Below are 21,686 nucleotides of genomic sequence, written 5' to 3'. Positions count from 1 at the left end.
AAGCCAAGTTTTTGAATGTATTTTTAACCATTATACTAAACTTCAGCTTTTTCATCACTAAAATGTTATCTCATATCGGTTTCTGGCTTTGTTTTCACTATACATGTAACTATTAGCCGATCCTCATTAAAACCTTTTTTCAACCTAATTCAGCAAGAAAGCCCGAGCGAGACTGATCTCGAAAATGTTCGTTTAATGAAGTTGATATTTGTTATCAGGCTAAGGGAAGTTGCCTGATCCCTTATTCTATGTTGAAAGGGCTCGCGACTCCAACTTTGCTACTAGTTTTAAAAGGAAATATTACTGTTTTTCACAATAGCAATATTGAACTGCGAGAAATTGGTCATCATATTTCTTTCAGGCGTTGTAAGAAGGTTTTCGGTAAACAGCATATCGGCATCTTGGTTATTTCGACGTAATAAGCACACTGACTGCCAAATTTGAATTCTGAGCAAAAATTTTTGTTCAATTTGTATGGCAAAATAGCATTCGCATGGCGAGGACTAAAACTTTTGTGTTCCACTTCGTAAAACCAAAAATTCGTATAACAGATATCGTAACCACCCAGGGTGCACTAAACATCAATCTCTGTGTTTGTCTTTTTGCCACTTAGTCAAACCCTGTGTCTGGTTATAGCAATAAAAATCTTGCAATGGTAATTTCGCATGGCACTGGATTTGATCTTAGAACCTCCAGATCTAGAGGTGGCTAAGTCAACCATTAAGCTCCACAGAATACAATGGATTCATTGGGCAAATAGCCATTACATTGGTTAAGATACTTGGGCCTAAAGTCCTTGCTTGGCGTTAGTAACTATCATCGTTGACCGTTATGCGTAACGATTGTTAAGCTGGCCCAAAACGCAAGTATTGTTGTAGCAAATATTTTAGTAAAGATCCAGTAGCGTTCCAGTTAAGTTACTAAAATTCATTAGGTAATTATTATATTACCCGTGCAACGCTGAGTATTCGGCTAGTATATACAGTGGAATCTCAGTTTTCGAACATAATTTGTTCCATATGGTTTTCAAGATGCGAAACCGAGTTGCCTGAGATGCGAAACAATTTTTCGCATTAGAGTTAATGTATGTAAATTTTAATCCGCTATACATCGAGAAAACAACTTTGGTAAAGTATTTTTTTAAAGGTTGATTTGCAACAAAATGCACATTACAGTTATTGGGTGTCAAAAGGTTCACCATATCTTACTCCGCTGTTTTGTAGGCGCGAAAATGTGATTACAAGCTCTTAAAAACGGACAGTTAATTGCAGCCATCACGAACACGCTGTAGATTGGAATAACTCATACCACCCAATGATTCCATTTCGTTTAGCTTAATTGGTTAATTTATTGCCAAGTCAACCGAAGGTTCGGAGATCAAATCTTCTGCGATACAGAGTGTTCATTGCTAGATACTAATAAGCTATAGCTGGACCGAACGACAGACAGATGACAAACTTTGAGATTTATATATAGATGTACACACTAGCCAAATGCTTGGGTAATAAAAAAGTTTTTTCACAGGAAATTAATTTTATTAATCATATAACAGTGGGCACCATTCTAACTTTTAAACTTCATATCATGGGAAAAGTATTTTGTGCAGTTCAAATAAATTAAGATAAAAATAAGACCGCTGTAAAGGTGTTTAAATTTTAAATTATTAGCAAGTAATGGCTACATAAAGTCTGTTCTGCTACATTTACAGTAAAAAAAATGATTTGGTAATGGTACAATTACTAAGAACTGAGAAAACAAAGAAAAAATCATGAATACAGTAAATAATAACAATAAGTACATAGAAGTGTGTGTATAAAGAAGGTTACTGTCGCAGCAGAGGATATCTATCGAAACATTGAATACAACGATACTGATACCTCTCTATACTGGTACAAACGAAAAATTAAGATACCGGACTGTCTCTGTTTGATACTTTGTCTGATCGAACAGAACGAGAATGTAGAGACAATTCTTTCTCGAGATACTACAGTTGTCTACTTAAAAAGTATTTGGTATTTACAGATTTAGCAATTGAACTTTAGGAAAAATGGGGAATAGGAGTTAACGGCACATTTGAAATTGAAACGGCACATTTGAGAACTACAAATTAAAAAATGAGTGACAGTAAAAAAATTAGCTTTTCAAAAAAATAACAAACGCAAAACGCAATATTAATCAATAATAAAAAGTGCACATTTAGTGTGTGGAATCGCGAAAATGATATACAGCATATGTTAAGAATGTTGGGAATGAAAAGAGCGGCTTAGCCTTGTGGTTACGCGCACTTGTTTACTGCGCAGACTTGCGATTTGAATGTCGTAAGTTCAAATCCAGCGCGAAGTTGATGTTTCGTTGCTCTAACTTTATTGCTATAACTGGACAGACAAATGATGTACAAACAAACACTGAGATATTCATATTTATATAATATTGTAACTATAGATGTTAGTGGTAAATCGAGTCAGTTTTTTGACAGGGTGTCCATCATCGTCAAAGATGGAGGTTTTTATCTCCAATCGACAAAAGGACCTTCTTATGAAAGCAGTTGGCACTGGCAATGCCCAGTTTATAGCAGAATGTATCATCAACATTGAGGAGATCATTAGCTGCATCAAGAAGCTTCTTATTCTCAATGTTTGTGACAATGAAGGTTTGTACATACACTTCCTCCTAATCCCTAACACTCTAAGATTACTGAATACATACTGACAATCAAGGTTTGTACAAACACTATTTCATCCCCTAACACTCTAAGATTACTGGATACACACTGAAATGGATTCATATACCTCACTCTCAATAGCATGGTACTTCATACCATGGCACCGAGATTTTATTGGAACTTGTATTTTTCTCTATGTTCATTGCCAATCTAATAACTTATCATTTAAAATTATTAATAGAAGCACAATAGCAAGTAACATGTGTTGCTGGGTGATTGAAACTCACTTTAGCTCATGTTTTCTTGTCTCACTGACAGCACTTATATGCCAAAGCAGTTTGAGCAGCTCTCATTAGACATTTGCTTCTAGGCTACAGAGAATCTATGTATTTGTTATGTACACACTTTGTATAAGCACTGATTATCCGCACTTCATCATTTATCTTATCACAAGTCTGCCATCAATGGACTGACCATCTAGAAACATCTGGTCATATCTATTTTGAGGTTTCTGTTTGTTACAATAAAGTTGTCAATTGCTCACATTTTAGAGCTCAGCAGTTTGTTGATGCACCGATGGCTATTTTATTTACATATTACGTAACGTCCCCAGTCTGTCATTCACTATGGTTCATATCCAATTTCCTTATATTTCTCTTGACTTTATCTTTAAATCTTCATCTAGTATGATATTTACTGCCATTCACCAGCATTCAGCCTACTCTTAAATAAGTGGTGATGTACTGCTATTTTAGGTCTCTGGAAAAACACTCTGCCTTCCCAGCATCTCGAGAAGGAGATCAAACAGGAACCATTGGGTTTAGAGCCTATGCTAAAACCTTCTACGCATCTGTTTGAGTCGATTGGAGGTGAGGTTAGTCTTCAACCGTCACCCACACAAGGCACAAGCAAGCTAAACGATGAGAGCTCACAAAGCAGTAGTGTCTCACAGAATAGAGATGGGTCAGTCAGGTACTCAGCGTCTTTAGTTTAGCTACTCCATTACTCCAAAACCAATTTAATCCAGTTTTCTGTTTATTTTCTGATGTTTGCTCATTGGTAGGTAAGCATCTCCATTAGAAGGTTAATGTACCCTTTAAAGTTGTGGTCTCAAATCTGGTGGTTCAGCTCTATCTGCTAAATAGAGTTAGACAGTTCATTGATTTTTTTATGTGAATAATATCACAAATTGGGTTGTCGGCAACTTTATCTCTGAAAACAGCAATGGTGTCATTCTTTAGTGTCAGTTTAAGTTTGTATTCTTTACGAATAGTCACTCAATCCTTGCTATTATCTTCTATCAGAATAATTATTCAGATAACAAATTATTCAGATAACAAATTATTCAGATAACAAATTATTCAGATAACAAACTATTCATATAACAAATTTTTCATATAACAAACTATTCAAACAATAAACCATTCAAATAAAAACTATTCAGGTAACCAACTATTCTGAATCATTCTAAATCGTTCAATTTAAATAAGTATACTGTGAAACCTCTTTAGAACGCCATTCCTATATGAATGCCGCCTCTAAAGGTGCAGTCACATGTGTCGATTTTTTTGTTGGATTCGACCGAAGTCATGAAATGAACAAAAAACACAATTATTCAGACTAAGTTCACAGAATCGTCAAAGCTGTGCATGCACATCAAAATCACTGATCAAGCGCCTTTAACTGGCTAAACAAATTATCAGCGAGCACGATTTTAGCAGCTTTCGCAATTCATATAGTCTGAGGCACATAACGCGACACATGAAAAATACTAACGTAGGTTGCGATAGTAAATATGATACAATCGACTTGATTGCGCTGTCGATTGGATGTCATTTCTGTCACCAACGGTGGCCTTTGTTGGGAATTGAACCCCCAACCTGTTGTATGTTCTAAACAACTAGGCTACAGCTGATCTCTGTTCAGGATCAGTTGTTGGGGAAAATTAACAGCGTAAGTTCTCTTAATCAGCTCTATGACTTCACACCACACCTAAGATAATTGCTGTTTTGCTACAAACTGCTTTTTGATTGAATTGAACTGTCTTGTACACTTTCAGTAGTCTTGGATCCACAGATGTGAGAAAACCTCACCGGTGTGAAAAGTGCAAATACTCCTCTCATCGTAAGTACAGGCTTGAAGATCATATGAGACGTATTCACGGTTCTGAGCAAGATGATTCACCCGGGACCATTACTACACCCTCTAGCAGGTACTTTGGAGGTTATGTATCCAGAAAGTGTCATTATGATGTCATCATTGTTGATTGAACTCTTGATTTTTAGCTGTTTAAATGTTCTACCGCATATTTTTATTCAGTATTGAGCTGTATTAGCTCTGCGCACACTAATTCATTGTGTGTTTGAACCAATAAATGTTCAAACCAGGTAATTGAACCTCAGAAACAGAGATTTTGTAAAATTACCAACCTGTTTTTACCTTTGAGAAGGAGTTTGGTCAAAATGTGTGCAAATTATCCATTAAAAATGCAGGTCGAGCTCAATTTATGATTGGAAAATCTGAGTGCTATGTTTAGTACGATTTGGTCAAACCTCCATTTAAGGCTTTCAAGTTTGAGCCCGAAATAATTTGGAAAGTCGTTTTCTCACCTGATCCTACTCCCAAGTAAATACGACTGCGTAGTTTCATTTTATTTTTCTGTCATTTTGGTTTACGTAAGATTTCGAAATTTCAATCCCCTTATGTTACTTTTACATTCTCAGTATAATTACAAAGTTTAAAGTCAACTGGGCTATTAGTTTTTGAGATACCCATAAAATACTGAGGGCACATTTAGCCGAACAAGAAATGGATGATGGTTGTTGACAGAATATCAGTTTGTAATGACAGAATTATTGAAATTCTTGGTAATGAAGGATCAAAATAAACAAAACTAGAAAGCTTATCCTCAGCAACAGACTATTAAAAAAACTTTGTTTTTCTATCCACAACAAATACATACGATCTATCAGACCGGGTGTACATCAACCATTATGTTTCTTCAGTTATCTCTAAATCATCACTTCTTTAAAAAAGAGTGAAAAATACTATTTACTCTACAGTAGACCTGCCATACGACATAAATTCCTTAGCGCGTTGGCATTGCAAGGCAAAAATGTGGTATAGAGTTGTATAGAAACCTATAGTGATTATTTAATGCAAACACCTTTTTGTAAAAAGCACCAAAATTTTATATGTTCTGTACTTATTAAAAATTAGCAACAAAATAGTATATATCCTTAGCAACTATAGTTAAAGGTTGACTTGCTTCAAAATTCACATTACCGTTATTTAATATGAAAAGACTCACCATGTCTTACTCTGTTGTGTTGTAGGTGCAAAATATGTGGAAAGATGATTACAAGCTCTCAAAAGCTAAAAAAACGAACAGAAAATCGCAGCCACACGAGACCGCCGTAGTTTGGATTCCCTTTCCAAAATGGCTCAAATGTGATGTAGTTGTGAGAGATGGTTTCTGTTTACACATTCTTGCAACCATATTCGTCGAAATATTTTCACAAATATACTTCACGCATTCAATAAAACCATGTCTATTGTTCTTACGCGTCTGTTTTATCGTCATTGTAATGCTGTCACTTTTAGCACTGATATCTTATAACTTACCGTGAAAATTCGTTTAATTTTTTAGCCTTAGCTTGAAGGAGTACATATCATTGTCAGATAATCATGACGAGTCTGTTGGACACCTGTGATAATCGAAAAGTGCTGCAAAAATTATTTGCGAAGTATTGGGTCACATGATCAGATTACGACTTGCCGATTAGACCAGGTCGAAACAAAACTGTAAAGTAGCAAGCATCTATACGGGATCTTCGGTGAAACCCGAAGTGTTTGTCATAAACTAGTGCTATGATAAGTTTTATATTGAGCTTTGTATTGGCCTTTCAATTCACGTGAGAACATACGTGACAAGACGATAACCAAATTTCGTGGCTACGTCATCGAAATAAAGATATTCCAATCTACGGCCGCATTTCGTTTTTGAGCTTTTAAGAGCTTGTAATCACATTCCCATATATTTTGCACCTACAACACAACAAAGTAAGATATGGTGAATCTTTTGATACCAATTAACTGTAATGTGAATTTCGTTGCAAGTCAACCTTTAACTTATAACTAATCTAGTAACTCTAGCTTCTAGCTAATTCTAGCTCAATTTCTTGTTTCTTCTTTTAACGTCATTATCAAACTTAGAACCCAAAGCTAACGAGATAAAGTTATGTCGTTATACAGTTATAGTTATATGTCGTTATACAGTTATAGTTATATGTCGTTATACAGTTATAGTTATATATCGTTATACAATTATAGTTATATGTCGTTATACAGTTATAGTTATATGTCGTTATACAGTTATAGTTATATGTAGTTATACGGTTATAGTTATATGTCGTTATACAGTTATAGTTATATGTAGTTATACAGTTATAGTTATATGTCGTTATACAGTTATTGTTATATGTAGTTATACAGTTATAGTTATATGTCGTTATACAGTTATTATTATATGTAGTTATACAGTTATAGTTATATGTCGTTATACAGTTATAGTTATATGTAGTTATACAGTTATAGTTATATGTCGTTATACAGTTATAGTTATATGTCGTTATACAGTTATAGTTATATGTCGTTATACAGTTATAGTTATATGTCGTTATACAGTTATAGTTATATATCGTTATACAATTATAGTTATATGTCGTTATACAGTTATAGTTATATGTCGTTATACAGTTATAGTTATATGTAGTTATACGGTTATAGTTATATGTCGTTATACAGTTATAGTTATATGTAGTTATACAGTTATAGTTATATGTCGTTATACAGTTATTGTTATATGTAGTTATACAGTTATAGTTATATGTCGTTATACAGTTATTATTATATGTAGTTATACAGTTATAGTTATATGTCGTTATACAGTTATAGTTATATGTAGTTATACAGTTATAGTTATATGTCGTTATACAGTTATAGTTATATGTCGTTATACAGTTATAGTTATATGTCGTTATACAGTTATTGTTATATGTAGTTATACAGTTATAGTTATATGTCGTTATACAGTTATAGTTATATGTAGTTATACAGTTATAGTTATATGTCGTTATACAGTTATAGTTATATGTAGTTATACAATTATAGTTATATGTCGTTATACAGTTATAGTTATATGTCGTTATACAGTTATAGTTATATGTAGTTATACGGTTATAGTTATATGTCGTTATACAGTTATAGTTATATGTAGTTATACAGTTATAGTTATATGTCGTTATACAGTTATTGTTATATGTAGTTATACAGTTATAGTTATATGTCGTTATACAGTTATTATTATATGTAGTTATACAGTTATAGTTATATGTCGTTATACAGTTATAGTTATATGTAGTTATACAGTTATAGTTATATGTCGTTATACAGTTATAGTTATATGTCGTTATACAGTTATAGTTATATGTCGTTATACAGTTATTGTTATATGTAGTTATACAGTTATAGTTATATGTCGTTATACAGTTATAGTTATATGTAGTTATACAGTTATACAGTTATAGTTATATGTCGTTATACAGTTATAGTTATATGTAGTTATACGATTATAGTTATATGTCGTTATACAGTTATAGTTATATGTAGTTATACAGTTATAGTTATATGTATTTATACAGTTATAGTTATATGTCGTTATACAGTTATAGTTATATGTAGTTATACAGTTATAGTTATATGTCGTTATACAGTTATAGTTATATGTAGTTATACAGTTATAGTTATATGTCGTTATACAGTTATAGTTATATGTAGTTATACAGTTATAGTTATATGTAGTTATACAGTTATAGTTATATGTAGTTATACAGTTATAGTTATATGTCGTTATACAGTTATAGTAGTATGTAGTTATACAGTTATAGTTATATGTAGTTGTACAGTTATATGTATACGTATAGTAATTTAAATTTCATAGTAAATATTGTATTTAACGCTAAAATGCATAATAAACTTGCAATTTTGCTTACTTTTCACTAATTTTCATTTTACTCGCGCAATATAAAGCATTTGAACTGAGAGGAAGAGTGAGCATCATTTCTCTTTCATGCGTTGTGGGAAGGATTTCGCCCGGGTTGGTTTGATATATATCATCGATATATATTGCTGATAGATATGATATTTTTGGGTCAAAAAAATCGAACTTTTTGATATTTTTAAAATATATCCATTTTATCATTCCGTTTTCACCTTACAACTATTGCTAACAGTCTAAAAATGCTACATAACACCTGAAGTCATCAAATACTTGCATAGGGGCCTATTAGGCTTACCCAACACATACAAACAAAGACAGCCAGACCAAGGTGACATTGGCTAGACCAACTAATTAGTATTTGAGTTGAGAAAAGATTTTTTCAGATCTAAATTGTATTCCTTCATCACAGTGCTATATCCCTAACCTGATTATCTCATCTCATGTTAAACTGCTATATTTTATTGCCTTATTGGAAGACCAGTCTGCTGAAAACCCTTTGATCTTCATAGTCCATGATTTTGAATTGAACAATCTGGCAAGCTGGTGTTTGTTACAAATACCTAAACTAGACAAGAGTAGGACATTAAAGCATGCTTGGACTATCTTAGTGTGCATTTACTGTTTGCACTATTTTGTTTGCACTTTGCATTCATGTCATGATTTCCAATACAATGTTTGACGAACATTTTCATATTTATAAATATCGTTATTATACTAGGCTTACAATAATTCAAGTTTTTGGTATTAAACATTGCTGGCTGGTCCCATACAACCTATAAAATACATCAATCGCAATGTAAACACCATATAAGTTCAACCTAGCTTCAATTTTTTTAAATGTCATTTGTTTCAAAAATATCATAAATATCATGATATATATCAGTGATATGATTTTTTTTAAATATTGATATTTTTGCCAACCCTGAAATTCGCCCATTAGCATATAGGCATCTTCGTTGTTCCAACATATTCAGCATACCGACCTCCAAATTTTAATTTCGAGAGAAAGTTTTGTTGATTTATCATGAATAAAATTTCGTATATCGGGTGAAAAAACATTGTGGTCCACATAGTAAGCCAAAAAAACCATAAAACAGGGACATTGTAACTCGGGGGTGCACTTTATTCGATTTCTGTTTTTTGTCTTTAACTTGTACCAACTTGTAGCTTCAAAATGATATTCAGTTCAAAAGGAATTGTGCTATTCTTCTAAATACATTTACAGTCGATGGAAAGTTGCTAATATGGTCTAGGATAAGGGTCCTGCTTGTATATACAAGACTAGGTATCAAAGTGTTAACTATTATATTTATACGAATTATATTATATATAATAATACAAATATTATTATAAGTTGTATATTTATACAAATGTCTTATTATACATATTTTTCAACACCCGGCATAAATTTCTAGCACATATTTTACTTTACATTCAACGTATTTCCCGATATGTTTTTGGAAATGGCAGTTTCGTAAGTTATAAAAAATAAAGCGGCTGGTAAAAATTAGACAGACCAAGAAAATATCCTTAAAATGAATAAATTTAATTAAAGAATAAAGCTAATTTAATTTGAACTTTACTTACTCTAAGTTAGTGTAAGTTTTCCTTCATACCTCTGCCTATGCATTGCTGAATCTACACTCCTACTGGCGCCTCTAACACAAACATATTTTTTAATAATGTTATTCATGTTAACTGTGGAAAGAATTAGTAATGCATTCTCGTAATGGTATTTGCTCAAACAATGGTTTTTGACACGCAGGTAGACATAGGAATGGACTTTGTATGCTGAGTTTTAGCTGTACTCACAAGATTTTTATTGCTGTCATGGAACAAGATTTTTACTCAAGTTCACTGTCAGGTGGCGACAACTACAAACTACACAGTTTGTTCGACATGTTCACCACAGCTCATCAATATGTGACAGAGTGCAGCTGATATTAAAATAAGTACCATATATCTTTGCATATAAGCCCTGTTTAAACTGAAAAGTGGTTACCAAACTAGCTGGTCGTTTAATATACACTCATCACCCTGATCACACTCAAATGAAATGACGCTATGTTAACTTTATTCCAACAAGTAAAACTCAAACCTTGCTAAACTTGCAGCTATAAACAAGTTTGCAGTTTGTTTTGTACCATACCCAAGGTTGATGCTTAAAGTAAGGCGGCATGTTGACGTTCCTTGAAAATATTCAGCGAACCTGGTACATTTCACCCTTTTTTTTCTCCAGCATTTGTTCTCATGATAAAACTGCATGACACGCTCAATGCAGCACTTGGTTGGCAATAGTATGTTGGCAATAGTACGTTGGCAATAGTACGTTGGCAATAGTAGCAGTAATGGTCTGTGATTGGTTGGCATAGACCTAATAACTATACATGATATAGTTAATAGGTTTATGTCGGTTGGTCATCCAAGTGATCACTATGTGTTTACGCTCGTCACATAAAACTTTACATGCAGTTTATTTGTGTTAGTAGTACCGCTAGTTAATAGTACCGCTAGTTAATAGTACCACTAGTTAATAGTACCGCTAGTTAATAGGACCGCTGATTAATAGTACCGCTCGTTAATAGTACTGCTAGTTAATAGTACCGCTAGTTAGTAGTACCGCTAGTTAATAGTGCCGCGAGTTAATAGTACCTCTAGTTAATAGTACCGCTAGTTAATAGTACCGCTAGTTAATAGTACCGCTAGTTAATAGTACCGCTAGTTAATAGTACCGCTAGTTAATAGTACCGCTAGTTAATAGTACCGCTAGTTAATAGTACCGCTAGTTAATAGTACCGCTAGTTAATAGTACCGCTAGTTAATAGTACCGCTAGTTAATAGTACCGCTAGTTAATAGTACCGCTAGTTAATAGTACCGCTAGTTAATAGTACCGCTAGTTAATAGTACCGCTAGTTAATAGTACCGCTAGTTAATAGTACCGCTAGTTAATAGTACCGCTAGTTAATAGTACCGCTAGTTAATAGTACCGCTAGTACAGCTGGAAAACTTGACCGCTATTAAAAAGAGTGAAACATAATAATGATGGTTACTATTTTCATTAATGTTTTTCTGCAACTTTAGTTGTGATAAGTGTGTACGGCATCTTACGATTTGTCGAATCGGCTTATATGCTATATATTTTTATAAATTCACTATTTTATGGCTGTTTTTATAGGGTCAGTATATGTAAGATCGACCTATATGCAAGGATATATGGTATCCGCCTAGGTCTGTGAGCTGAGCTAGACTATGTACTAGCGATAGGTCACTATGGTGACTGATGGCCTATAGTCAAATACTCTGTCTTACACTGAGGCCTGTAGTCTAATTCTCTGTGTCAGTCGCCATTTTGACTGATATAGAAAGTTTTTACAAAGCAGTTATGTGAGAAACTCCTGTCCACTAATTGTTGCAGCAGATCAGAGGTAATCGACACCAGGATCTTCAACACAAGCCATGCAGACTTACATTTTGAGAGTGAGCCAACAGAAAATACTACTGAGACGATTAGTCGGTCAGAGAGGAGGGCAAAAGCATTGACTTGTACTGGCCAGGGATGTAACTATATTGCTGGTCAGTGTACGGCTGTAACTTTGCTGTCCATCATAAAATAGTAATGTATTCAGTTTCTGTGATCAGCAGTTAGCAGTGTTTTGGGTTTTAGCTCCTGATTTTGAAGGGTTAGGGTTGTGGTTTCGCTTTCAAGTTTAATAACTCCTCCGAACATTTCCAGCAACTTCAGACAAACACAATTTGTGTACAAATGAATATGGCAAAATTGTAAAATTACGTTCGCAGTGTCAAGGTCAAGTATGATCAGCACAAGACGGAAGGCAGCAGAGCATATTTCAAGCAGTGGCCATTTTATCTAAAATCTCACAATTTGAACTTTTAACATGCCCTTCTAGCTGCATAGTTAACGGAGTTGTGCTCGCTATGGCAGTGCGAACAGTAGAACACTGTTTGGATCGGAGGCCGTGGGTGAACACATGCATACTTCGCTTGATTCACTGAGGCATATCAATCGACTTTGTGCAGCTAATTACTGACTAGTTCACAAATATTCATCATCTACTGTAGATGTTGTCCGTGGTAGATGTAGTCACAATCGTACGCTACTCAAATGCTCTAACTTAGCGAATGTTACGCGATATAATCTACTTTTACGCGATGTACAGTCAAACATGGATAACTCGAACTTCACGGGACCGAGCGAAAGTGTTCGAATTATCAGAGCGTTCAAGTTATCAGAGCACTGTCACAAGTCCATGTATTTACTTATTTATTAGTAGATACATGTACATATACAAACTATAATATAAATCAAAAGCACAAATGGCTTGTTTCAAATTAAATGCTTCTAATTTAAAGTTTAAAATGTTTTTATCAAAAAGTATAGAGATTTTTTTATCACTTGAGATTGGTTTGTTGTTTGAGGTGATGTTATTGCCAGGACGTTTTTTAGATTGACATTGGCAAAACTTGATCGTTGTTGAAATGCTCAAAAGAAAAGACATCTTTTTCTTTTGAGCGTTTTACCCACGATCAATTTTGCCGATTTTTCTTGAAGTTTATGCAAAGATTACCTCACTTTACCTTGCTTCCGAAGGGCGATCGCTAATATAATATCGCTAATATAAGCGGATGTTTGGTATAAATCAAATTTCACCAAACCTTTAGAAAAGTCGTTGACAAAATATTTTGCCGATGGTGGTAATAACGACGCTTATGAATTACGAAAAGTTGAGGTCTACTTCTATGGCTTGGAATAAAATGATTTTCTAAAGCGATAACAACCGTTTCGGTAGCCGTTGGGAAAAAACAGTTCGAGTTGACAGTGGTAAGTTCGAGTTATCTATAGCAATTTATCATTACGTGGGAACGGACCAAAGAAACCGTTCGAATTAACCATGTGTTCGAGCTATCCGTGGGCGAGTTATCCATGTTTCACTTTAATCTACTTTTACTGACACAAAAATATCTGGTGCGATTATCAATTTTTTTTAGTATTTCAGCAAGCGAAACTAATTCAACCCAACTTTTAATGGTATTTTGTAACTTTATAAAGTTTTTTGCTAAAGAATTTTGTGTTTTAAATGATGTCAATAGCTCTTATTTAAAAATGATGGGGAGATAATTTTTGAAAATAGGGTTTACATATGAGAGAACATACTAAACAAAGAACTTCTGTGAGAGCTAAAAAGCCTTGATTATGAGAAGTTTATGTTTCACCTTGAGCCAATCATTTCATTTGATATCTGGTGAGACGCTCAGCATGCAAGGTTACGCAGTTGCACCTAAATGTATATGGTATGTCATCAGCTAAATGGTTGATGACATATCTATTGGACATATCGATGGCATATCTATTCATATTTTGCTATGCAAAATATGAATAGATATGTAAGTTAGTTTAATGTAGATTTCACTTATTCTCAGTTAAGGTAAGTTTTCCTGCACCTCCTCATGAATTTGCAACTGAACATGGGTGTACATTTATCAAGTGACAGGAAGACAATATCTGTGAAAAAACTGACACGCGATGGTCATATGTAAGAGGCTGCATGGTGCGGTGCTAATAAATTGCTGTGTACGATTATCTGCTCTCAAGTAGATATAAATGAAAAGTTAACACCATTCCAGTATTCCAAATCTAATTCATTACTGTTCCACCCTTTGTATAACCTTCCTTTTCTCTACGTATTAGCCTGAAAATAATGTTTGTCTGCCATGCTCCACTATTTTACGGTTTTACTCACTTCAGGAGGATCTCTACTGAACTCTTGTCTAGATTACAATTGCACGTATCTTCTAGCAGTACTTGTTTGCATTTCCTTGCAGACAACAAAGCTGATTTGAAGAAGCACATGCTATCACAGCACCCGTCCCTTTGTGAGACTATCAGATGTGAACACTGTGACTTTAGTACAAAGAAGCGAGCCAACTACAGACAACATCTGAAGACTCATTTGGCTCCTGGTGACAAGCCGTACAAATGCAATCAATGTTCATACAGCTCTGCTAATAAGGAAGGTCTCCAAATTCACCTGAACAGTACTCATAAAGGTATGAGTGAGATACAGTACTCTGTTAATCACTAGTGTACTCTGTTGGTAACTAGTATACTATGTTGGTAACTAGTGTACTCTGTTGATAACTAGTGTACTCTGTTGATAACTAGTGTACTCTGTTGATAACTAGTGTACTCTGTTGATAACTAGTGTACTCTGTTGATAACTAGTGTACTCTGTTGGTAACTAGTGTACTCTGTTGGTAACTAGTGTACTCTGTTGATAACTAGTGTACTCTGTTGATAACTAGTCTACTCTGTTGATAACTAGTGTACTCTGGTGGTAACTAGTGTACTCTGTTCATACTTTGTGATTGGTATTGTAGGGGTGAAGCCATATCTATGCGATGAGTGTGGCCAGTCATTCACAGGTATTAGCATGCTCAGTAAACACAGATTAATGAAACATAAGCCCAAGCATCTCAACTGCCCACACTGTGATTATAAAACGTCTCTGCAGACGTGGCTTAAGGACCACATGCGCCGCCACTCGTCTGACACTCCCTTCATATGTCAGTTCTGCTCTTACGCTGCCAAGACCCCAGGCAGGCTCAAGGTCAGTCTGCCTAGATGCTTCAACTCGAGACTAGAGCTGATTGTGTATCTCTTTAGGTTTAAGTGAAGATGCACTGCATACAGCGGACATCAATTATTTTCATATCTTTGAGAGGCTCACCAGCGGCTCCCGTGTCTTTGAAACTATCCTTTTTTGCATTTCTAGTTTGTTGCTCAGTTTTAAATGAACAGCAGGAAATGTTGTTAAAATATCAGTTCTGTCAGCTATGATACAACCGCTAATAATTTAAACTGCCATACATTGGCACATCGGTGCTCGACTTTAATTCATTCGAATAGGGTGGTCGATCACTGATTTGTTCGAAAGCTAAAACCCTTGTTGCCATAAGAAACAATGGTAAGTATTTTAATCCGTTTCCACCTCTCCGAAAAATATTTTATCTTCCCTTATCGCCATCTCTTTTTAGAAACATTCTTAATAGCTAAATCATCACAAAAGTTAGTAAACTACTAAGTCGAAAAGTACTCGAACAATCTGTTTCTCTATTTGGCTAATCGTCTGAGTCAGACAGACGACTAGCCAAATGAATGAGAAGGTTCGAGGAGTGCATTCGACTCGGTTTGACTCTTTTTGTTGCCACCTGCACCAATCGACTGCATTGCTACACTATGGAATAATTGTGCAATCACTTATCGTATCTGACAATCTCTCACAGCACACCCGACTACCAGAGTACTAGTGATCATTATGGGGTATTTAGGTTGTGTCCAGTATAAGGTGAAAAGACAGAACTGTTCCTATTGAGGGATAAGCCAAGTCAATGAAACTTGAATTCATAAACTATTGTTTAGTTAATCTAAATGATCATCTCTACTCAGTAAAGCCATTTCTGCATTGCTCTTGCACGCCATCCCCCACATGAGATTACCCCTTGTCAACTCTGACTACCTGATCCTAGGCACTTGATGATCAAAGTAAGTTCCTTTAAAGGTTGACTTGCAACAAAATTCACATTACAGTTATTTGGTATCAAAAGATTCACCATGTCTTACTCTGTTGTGTTGTAAGTGCCAAATATGTGGAAATGTGATTACAAGCTCTTAAAAGCTCAAAAACGAAAAGCCGCCGTAGATTGGAATCTCTTTATTTCGATGACGTAGCCACGAAATTTGGTTATTGTTTTGTCACGTATGTTCTCACATGAATTGAAAGGCCAATACAAAGCTCAATAAAAAACTTATCATAGTACTAGTTTATGACAAACACTTCGGGTTTCACCGAAGACCCCGTATCAAACATAGATGCTTGCTACTTTACAGTTTTGTTTCGGCATTATTCAATCGTCAAGTCGTAATCTGATCATGTGACCCAATACTTCGCAAATAATTTTTGCAGCACTTTTCGATTATCACAGATGACCAACAGGCTCGTCATGATTATCAGACAATGATATGTACTCCTTCGACCTAAGGTTTAAACGTTTAACGATTTTTTTACGGTAAGTTATAAGATATCAGCGCTAAAAATGACAGCATTACAATGAAGATAAAACAGACGCATAAGAACAATAGACATAGTTTTATTGAATGCGTGATGTATATTTGTGAAAATATTTCGACGAATAAGGTTGCAAGAAAGTATAAACAGAAATCATCTCTCACAACTACATCACATTTGAGCCCTTCTGGAAAGGGAATCCAAACTACGGCGGTCTCGTGTGGCTGCAGTTTTCAGTTTGTTTTTGAGCTTTTAAGAGCTTGTAATCACCTTTCCACATATCTTGCACCTACAACACAACAGAGTAAGACATGGTGAATCTTTTCATATCAAATAACGGTAATGTGAATTTTGTTGCAATTCATCCTTTAAATAAACCGACACGAATTAACAATAGGTTGTTTGAGTTATTAATCTGTAGATACTTTTCAAGTGTTATAACGTTAATATAGAAAGGCTGATTGATTATGTGTACTGGTAGATGGCGACCTTCTCTTTGGACGAGAAGATACACATGGCTAGTCCTGTTCCTGTTCTAAACTCATTTCCGGTCGCGCACTTTTATTGACTCGGTTGTCTTAGTTGCCCTTTGAAGTTGGTTCACCAAGTCTTAGCCCTACCAGTTTACTGGTTTAACAAGAGGTGGATAACTGCTCAAAAAAGGCTCTTTTCCCTCAGGTTCACTTGAGGATTCACACAGGAGAGCGTCCCTACAGATGCCACCTCTGTGATTACGGGGCCATGGAAGGCGCCCCCCTTAAACGTCATCTTAAGAACCAGCACCATTTGCTCGTCAGTAGAATTGACATACGGTGTGTGAGTATAAAATGACAGTTGTAAGGGAGTACACATGGTGGCAGAGAAATACATGTGATATGAAGGGATACACGTGATATTAAGGGATACATGTGATATGAAGGGATACGTGTGACATGAGGAATACAAGTGATATGAAGGGATACATGCGATATGAAGGGATACATGTGACATGAGGGATACATGTGACATGAGGGATACATGTCTCCTTTACTAGCGTAGCTTATAAACTACAAGAAGATGCGTCACTCGGATTACACAGTTTTCATTCAGGATCAACTTCTTCACTTTTAGATTTTGGCTGGAACTTACACTGGATTCAGTGATACTCTCATGCTGTGTAATTCAACTATTCCAACTTTTATTTATGAAATAGCTTATATTTGTGTAAATCTTATTTTAGATTATCTAAAAATATCAAGTTTTGTATTATTTATTTCTCTGAACAATATTTAAATATTGGCATATTGTGTTTCACAGCCAGTCAATTTGGTGTGAGCTGTTATAATCATAGTGATATAACAAGGTTGGCAAATTTCAAGGAATCTGATAAGAGAAAAACGCACTCCTGTAAACAGCTTACATTTTAATACCCTAGGACACTTAAGTATTCACGGCATCTAACTTTCGCGTTTTCGCGGAGTCATCATCACGCGAAAAATTCATGCGCGAAACTAAACTATCATAACGAACTAGCGAAAATTCGAAATTAAATAGCTATGTTCTATACAGGCCTGTATTCACTGGTTGCAAGTTGGGGGGCTAATGTTAGACGACTAGTTATGAACATCTGGGGTGTGGAGAAGGAGGGGGGGGTGCTGTAAGCTCCCAACAGGTTTCTCTTATGTAGGGCCTCAGCCGGGCCTCTCACGTGAAGTTTTAAAAAATTTTATTGGCAAGTATCAACATTTTTCTATTTTTTGAGATTTGCTTTGTTTTAGCTGATGTGACTGACAAAACGTTTTAAAATTAAAACAGGCAAAACTTGTATGCAGTTAAAAAGCTCAGAAAGAAGACATCTTTTTTTTTTAAGCGTTTTAACAAAGATCATTTTTGCCGATTTTATTTCAAGTTCATTAAGTAGGATATGGGCTAGCAGATGTTTGCTAAAACTTGATATTTTGCAAACCTTTATAAAAGTCGTTAACAAGAATATTTTGCCGCTGATGAAGATAATAATGACGCCTAAGAACTACTAAAAGTTGATGTTTGTATCTATGGCTTCGAATAAAGTGATATTCTACAGCGATAAAAACCTTTCTATAGCCGTTGGACTATGAAATTCCTAAAAAGTTGGGGCGTCTTAGCCGGCCAGCTGTCCAAGGGAATACGGCCCTGTAGTTCATTGATATCCACAACAAAATCGTGATATTAGAAATGCAGATAATTTGTGTGTGATTGAGCTCATTGGGAAATTTCTAGTAAATTCGTTAATACACCGAATGAGCAGCATGGCAAAGCAAATTAAGATAACAAGTTTTTTTGGAAAAGCCAAGACAAACGAAGAAGATGATGATATCAGTTTAGTCACCGAATTTGTAACTGATGAGGATGAAAGTCTGGTAGGTGAAGTCATACAATTAAATAATACTTATTGTAGTGATGAATTTTACTGCCAACCAAAAACGATAACAACCCTCACCAGGTCCAACCATGTTATACAGTTCTGGTTGTGATGTTGGTTGTTATCTATTTTCTTTTTTATGAGACATGTACTGTATTTGATTTTTTTTAAATTTGAAATATTGTGAACTCAAAACGTGCCATGGCCATCGCTTGCTATAAATACTTGAGATCTAATATTGGTACCATATCGGTCACGACGAAAAGGACCGAGACGTCATTGATAGTCCAAGAAACAAATGGCAGCAAGCGATCACGTTGAATTATCGATTTCTGCCATACATTTATACCTGCGGGTTACAAATACAAACTAGTCGCAAATATAAAAACTTTTTTTACTAGAGGACCGGACCTGAGGAATCTAATTTGTTTGTTCCACTGTATTTATTTTCACATCACTATATTTTCGCACTCATCAGAGCTGCGAAATTAAGTTGCAGCGAAATTTTACTCTGTGTGCTACTCACGAAACTAAATACTAGCGAAATATAAGTGTCCTAGGGTAAGTGTATAATTTGGATTTTTATTACCAGCTTTAAACAATGGTAGGCCAAATTCTATAAAAAAAATCCAGTTTGCATTTGAAAAATATTTATGTTTAACGTATGCATGTTCATAGTTAATTTGCAATTGTGTTGCGTTTGCTACTGTTGCACCTCTCCAAAAGTATCGATGTTCCCGTCTCTATCTATTGTTATTAGGGCGAGTGATTAAGCATGAACTGCCCTCTTTTGGAAACGATACTTTTGCCAATGAAGTTTAATTTATAATGCTGGGTCTGAACAGGCTTGTAGGAAGCTAGACGACTATCTAAGAGGCACAGGGGCAGACAAATTTAGTAATTTATTACTCATGATTCACACCATAGTAATTGATCTACGTTATAATCACCAAAGAATTGCATGCAAACATGATAGTCAGATAGTTCTCCTTTGTAAGACTAACTCTATTAATTTCAAAGCCAGCATAGAACTAGAGCACATAATGACAATAAATGCTATCGAAAACTTATCCAACCAGTTTTGCCTGATTAAAGATTTTTATTGCGACTCTTTTCTATAAAGTAATTATCAAATTTGCATTGATGTCTATCAGATTCGATGCAGTTCTTTCAACAGATCAACTAAAAGGCCTTTTTGACAGTGTGACTCAATCAGGATATAAAGCACCTCATAGATGGTTTGCACTTGCTGATCTAAAGGATGATTTTACATAAACTTTTAATTGGTTTTATCAGAAAGTATCAAAACTTTATCATTTGTGGTTGTTTGAGATGATCAGACTGTCAGGATGTTTCAAGATTAAAATCGACAAAACCTGATTGCGATTAAAACACTAGGAAGAGAAATACGTGTGAAAATCTGTCACTAGTTGCTATCGTTGCTATAGTTAAGATCGGTTATTGCGTTCAAGTTTCAGTATTACACGCCTCAATTCTGACGGTTTCTACAATTATAGATGTCTTAATCGTGCTTTCGCTTATTCTGAGCATTTTCACCAATCAAGTTTGGTCGATTTTATTCTTGTAACATTCTTGCCGTCCGATCACCCCAAACATACAAAACAATTGCAAATTGTAAAGAAATACCAGTACTTTACATTCTGATAAAATTTAGTAAAATTTTGTGGAAGTTCATCTTTCTTACAATGTCCGCAGAGAGCAGCTATTGGTCTAGAACAGATGACCTACAAACAACAGGTTAGAGTTCAATTTTCAAAGAAGGACATGTTCAGCCAGGATTATAGATTTATTGTTATTTATTATGTACTAGCTATATTTCCCGGGTGTTGCTCGGGTATTAAAAATCAGCTTATAAACAAAGAGACGTAATGATAGTTGCCTGTCACTTGCTATTAGCCTGGCACATTGCCAATGGAAAATTTTAATAAGCTTACTAATGACAATCACTTACGCAATCACCCCGCGTAGTACGCAAAGCCGTTAGGTATTTGCTCCCATATATCGGCTAGCGAGCAAATCAATCTATGTGGCCTAATGGGTAGGGCATCAGTCTAGTAAACGGTAGTGTCCAAGATAAAATCTTTTTTCAGTACGGATTCTTTATTGCGTGATTTTTATAGCTCTAGCTGGAGGGACACACATACATATGCAGGTACTTTGAGAAATATATATACTAGCTGTGCCTCCTGGCATTGCCCGGGTATTAAAAATCAGCTTATAAATAATGACAAGTGATGAGAGTTGCCTACCACTTGCTCACCTACCACTATTAGCCTGGCACATTGCCAATGGAAAATTCCAGTAAGCTCGTTAATAAGCGCTAGGCTTCTAATGTCGGTAAACCATGACGTTGCGTAACCATTGTCCAGCTAAGATATTCTTATAATAGCTATAGCTGGAGGGACGCACATACACACATACTTTGAGAAATATATATATATATATATATATCTAGAAGATAAATAGATTATTATATG

General features: G+C 35.0%; 1 protein-coding gene across 4 annotated transcripts in view; it reads left to right on the top strand.

The window, feature by feature from the left end:
• Positions 1 to 21,686, top strand: part of LOC137408515 (zinc finger protein 561-like) — a 38,491-nt gene that overhangs the window by 7,813 nt on the left and 8,992 nt on the right. Inside the window, exons 2-8 of one of the 4 annotated variants that reach the window (XM_068095071.1) lie at positions 2,477 to 2,650; positions 3,418 to 3,625; positions 4,722 to 4,874; positions 12,140 to 12,297; positions 14,566 to 14,790; positions 15,121 to 15,350; positions 17,487 to 17,620. In XM_068095071.1, coding sequence (XP_067951172.1) covers positions 2,497 to 2,650; positions 3,418 to 3,625; positions 4,722 to 4,874; positions 12,140 to 12,297; positions 14,566 to 14,790; positions 15,121 to 15,350; positions 17,487 to 17,620 — 1,262 coding nt within the window. In that variant the 5' untranslated portion in view covers positions 2,477 to 2,496. Of the gene's footprint in view, positions 1 to 2,476; positions 2,651 to 3,417; positions 3,635 to 4,721; positions 4,875 to 12,139; positions 12,298 to 14,565; positions 14,791 to 15,120; positions 15,351 to 17,486; positions 17,621 to 21,686 lie in introns of all 4 variants that reach the window. The other 3 variants (XM_068095070.1, XM_068095072.1, XM_068095069.1) reach the window with 3 other exon arrangements.

Source organism: Watersipora subatra, chromosome 11 (genome assembly GCF_963576615.1).
Source record: "Watersipora subatra chromosome 11, tzWatSuba1.1, whole genome shotgun sequence".
In the NCBI taxonomy this organism is placed as follows: Eukaryota; Metazoa; Bryozoa; class Gymnolaemata; order Cheilostomatida; family Watersiporidae; genus Watersipora; species Watersipora subatra.
Note: the sequence above shows the minus strand (reverse complement) of the source record. Positions and strands in the feature narration are given on the sequence as shown.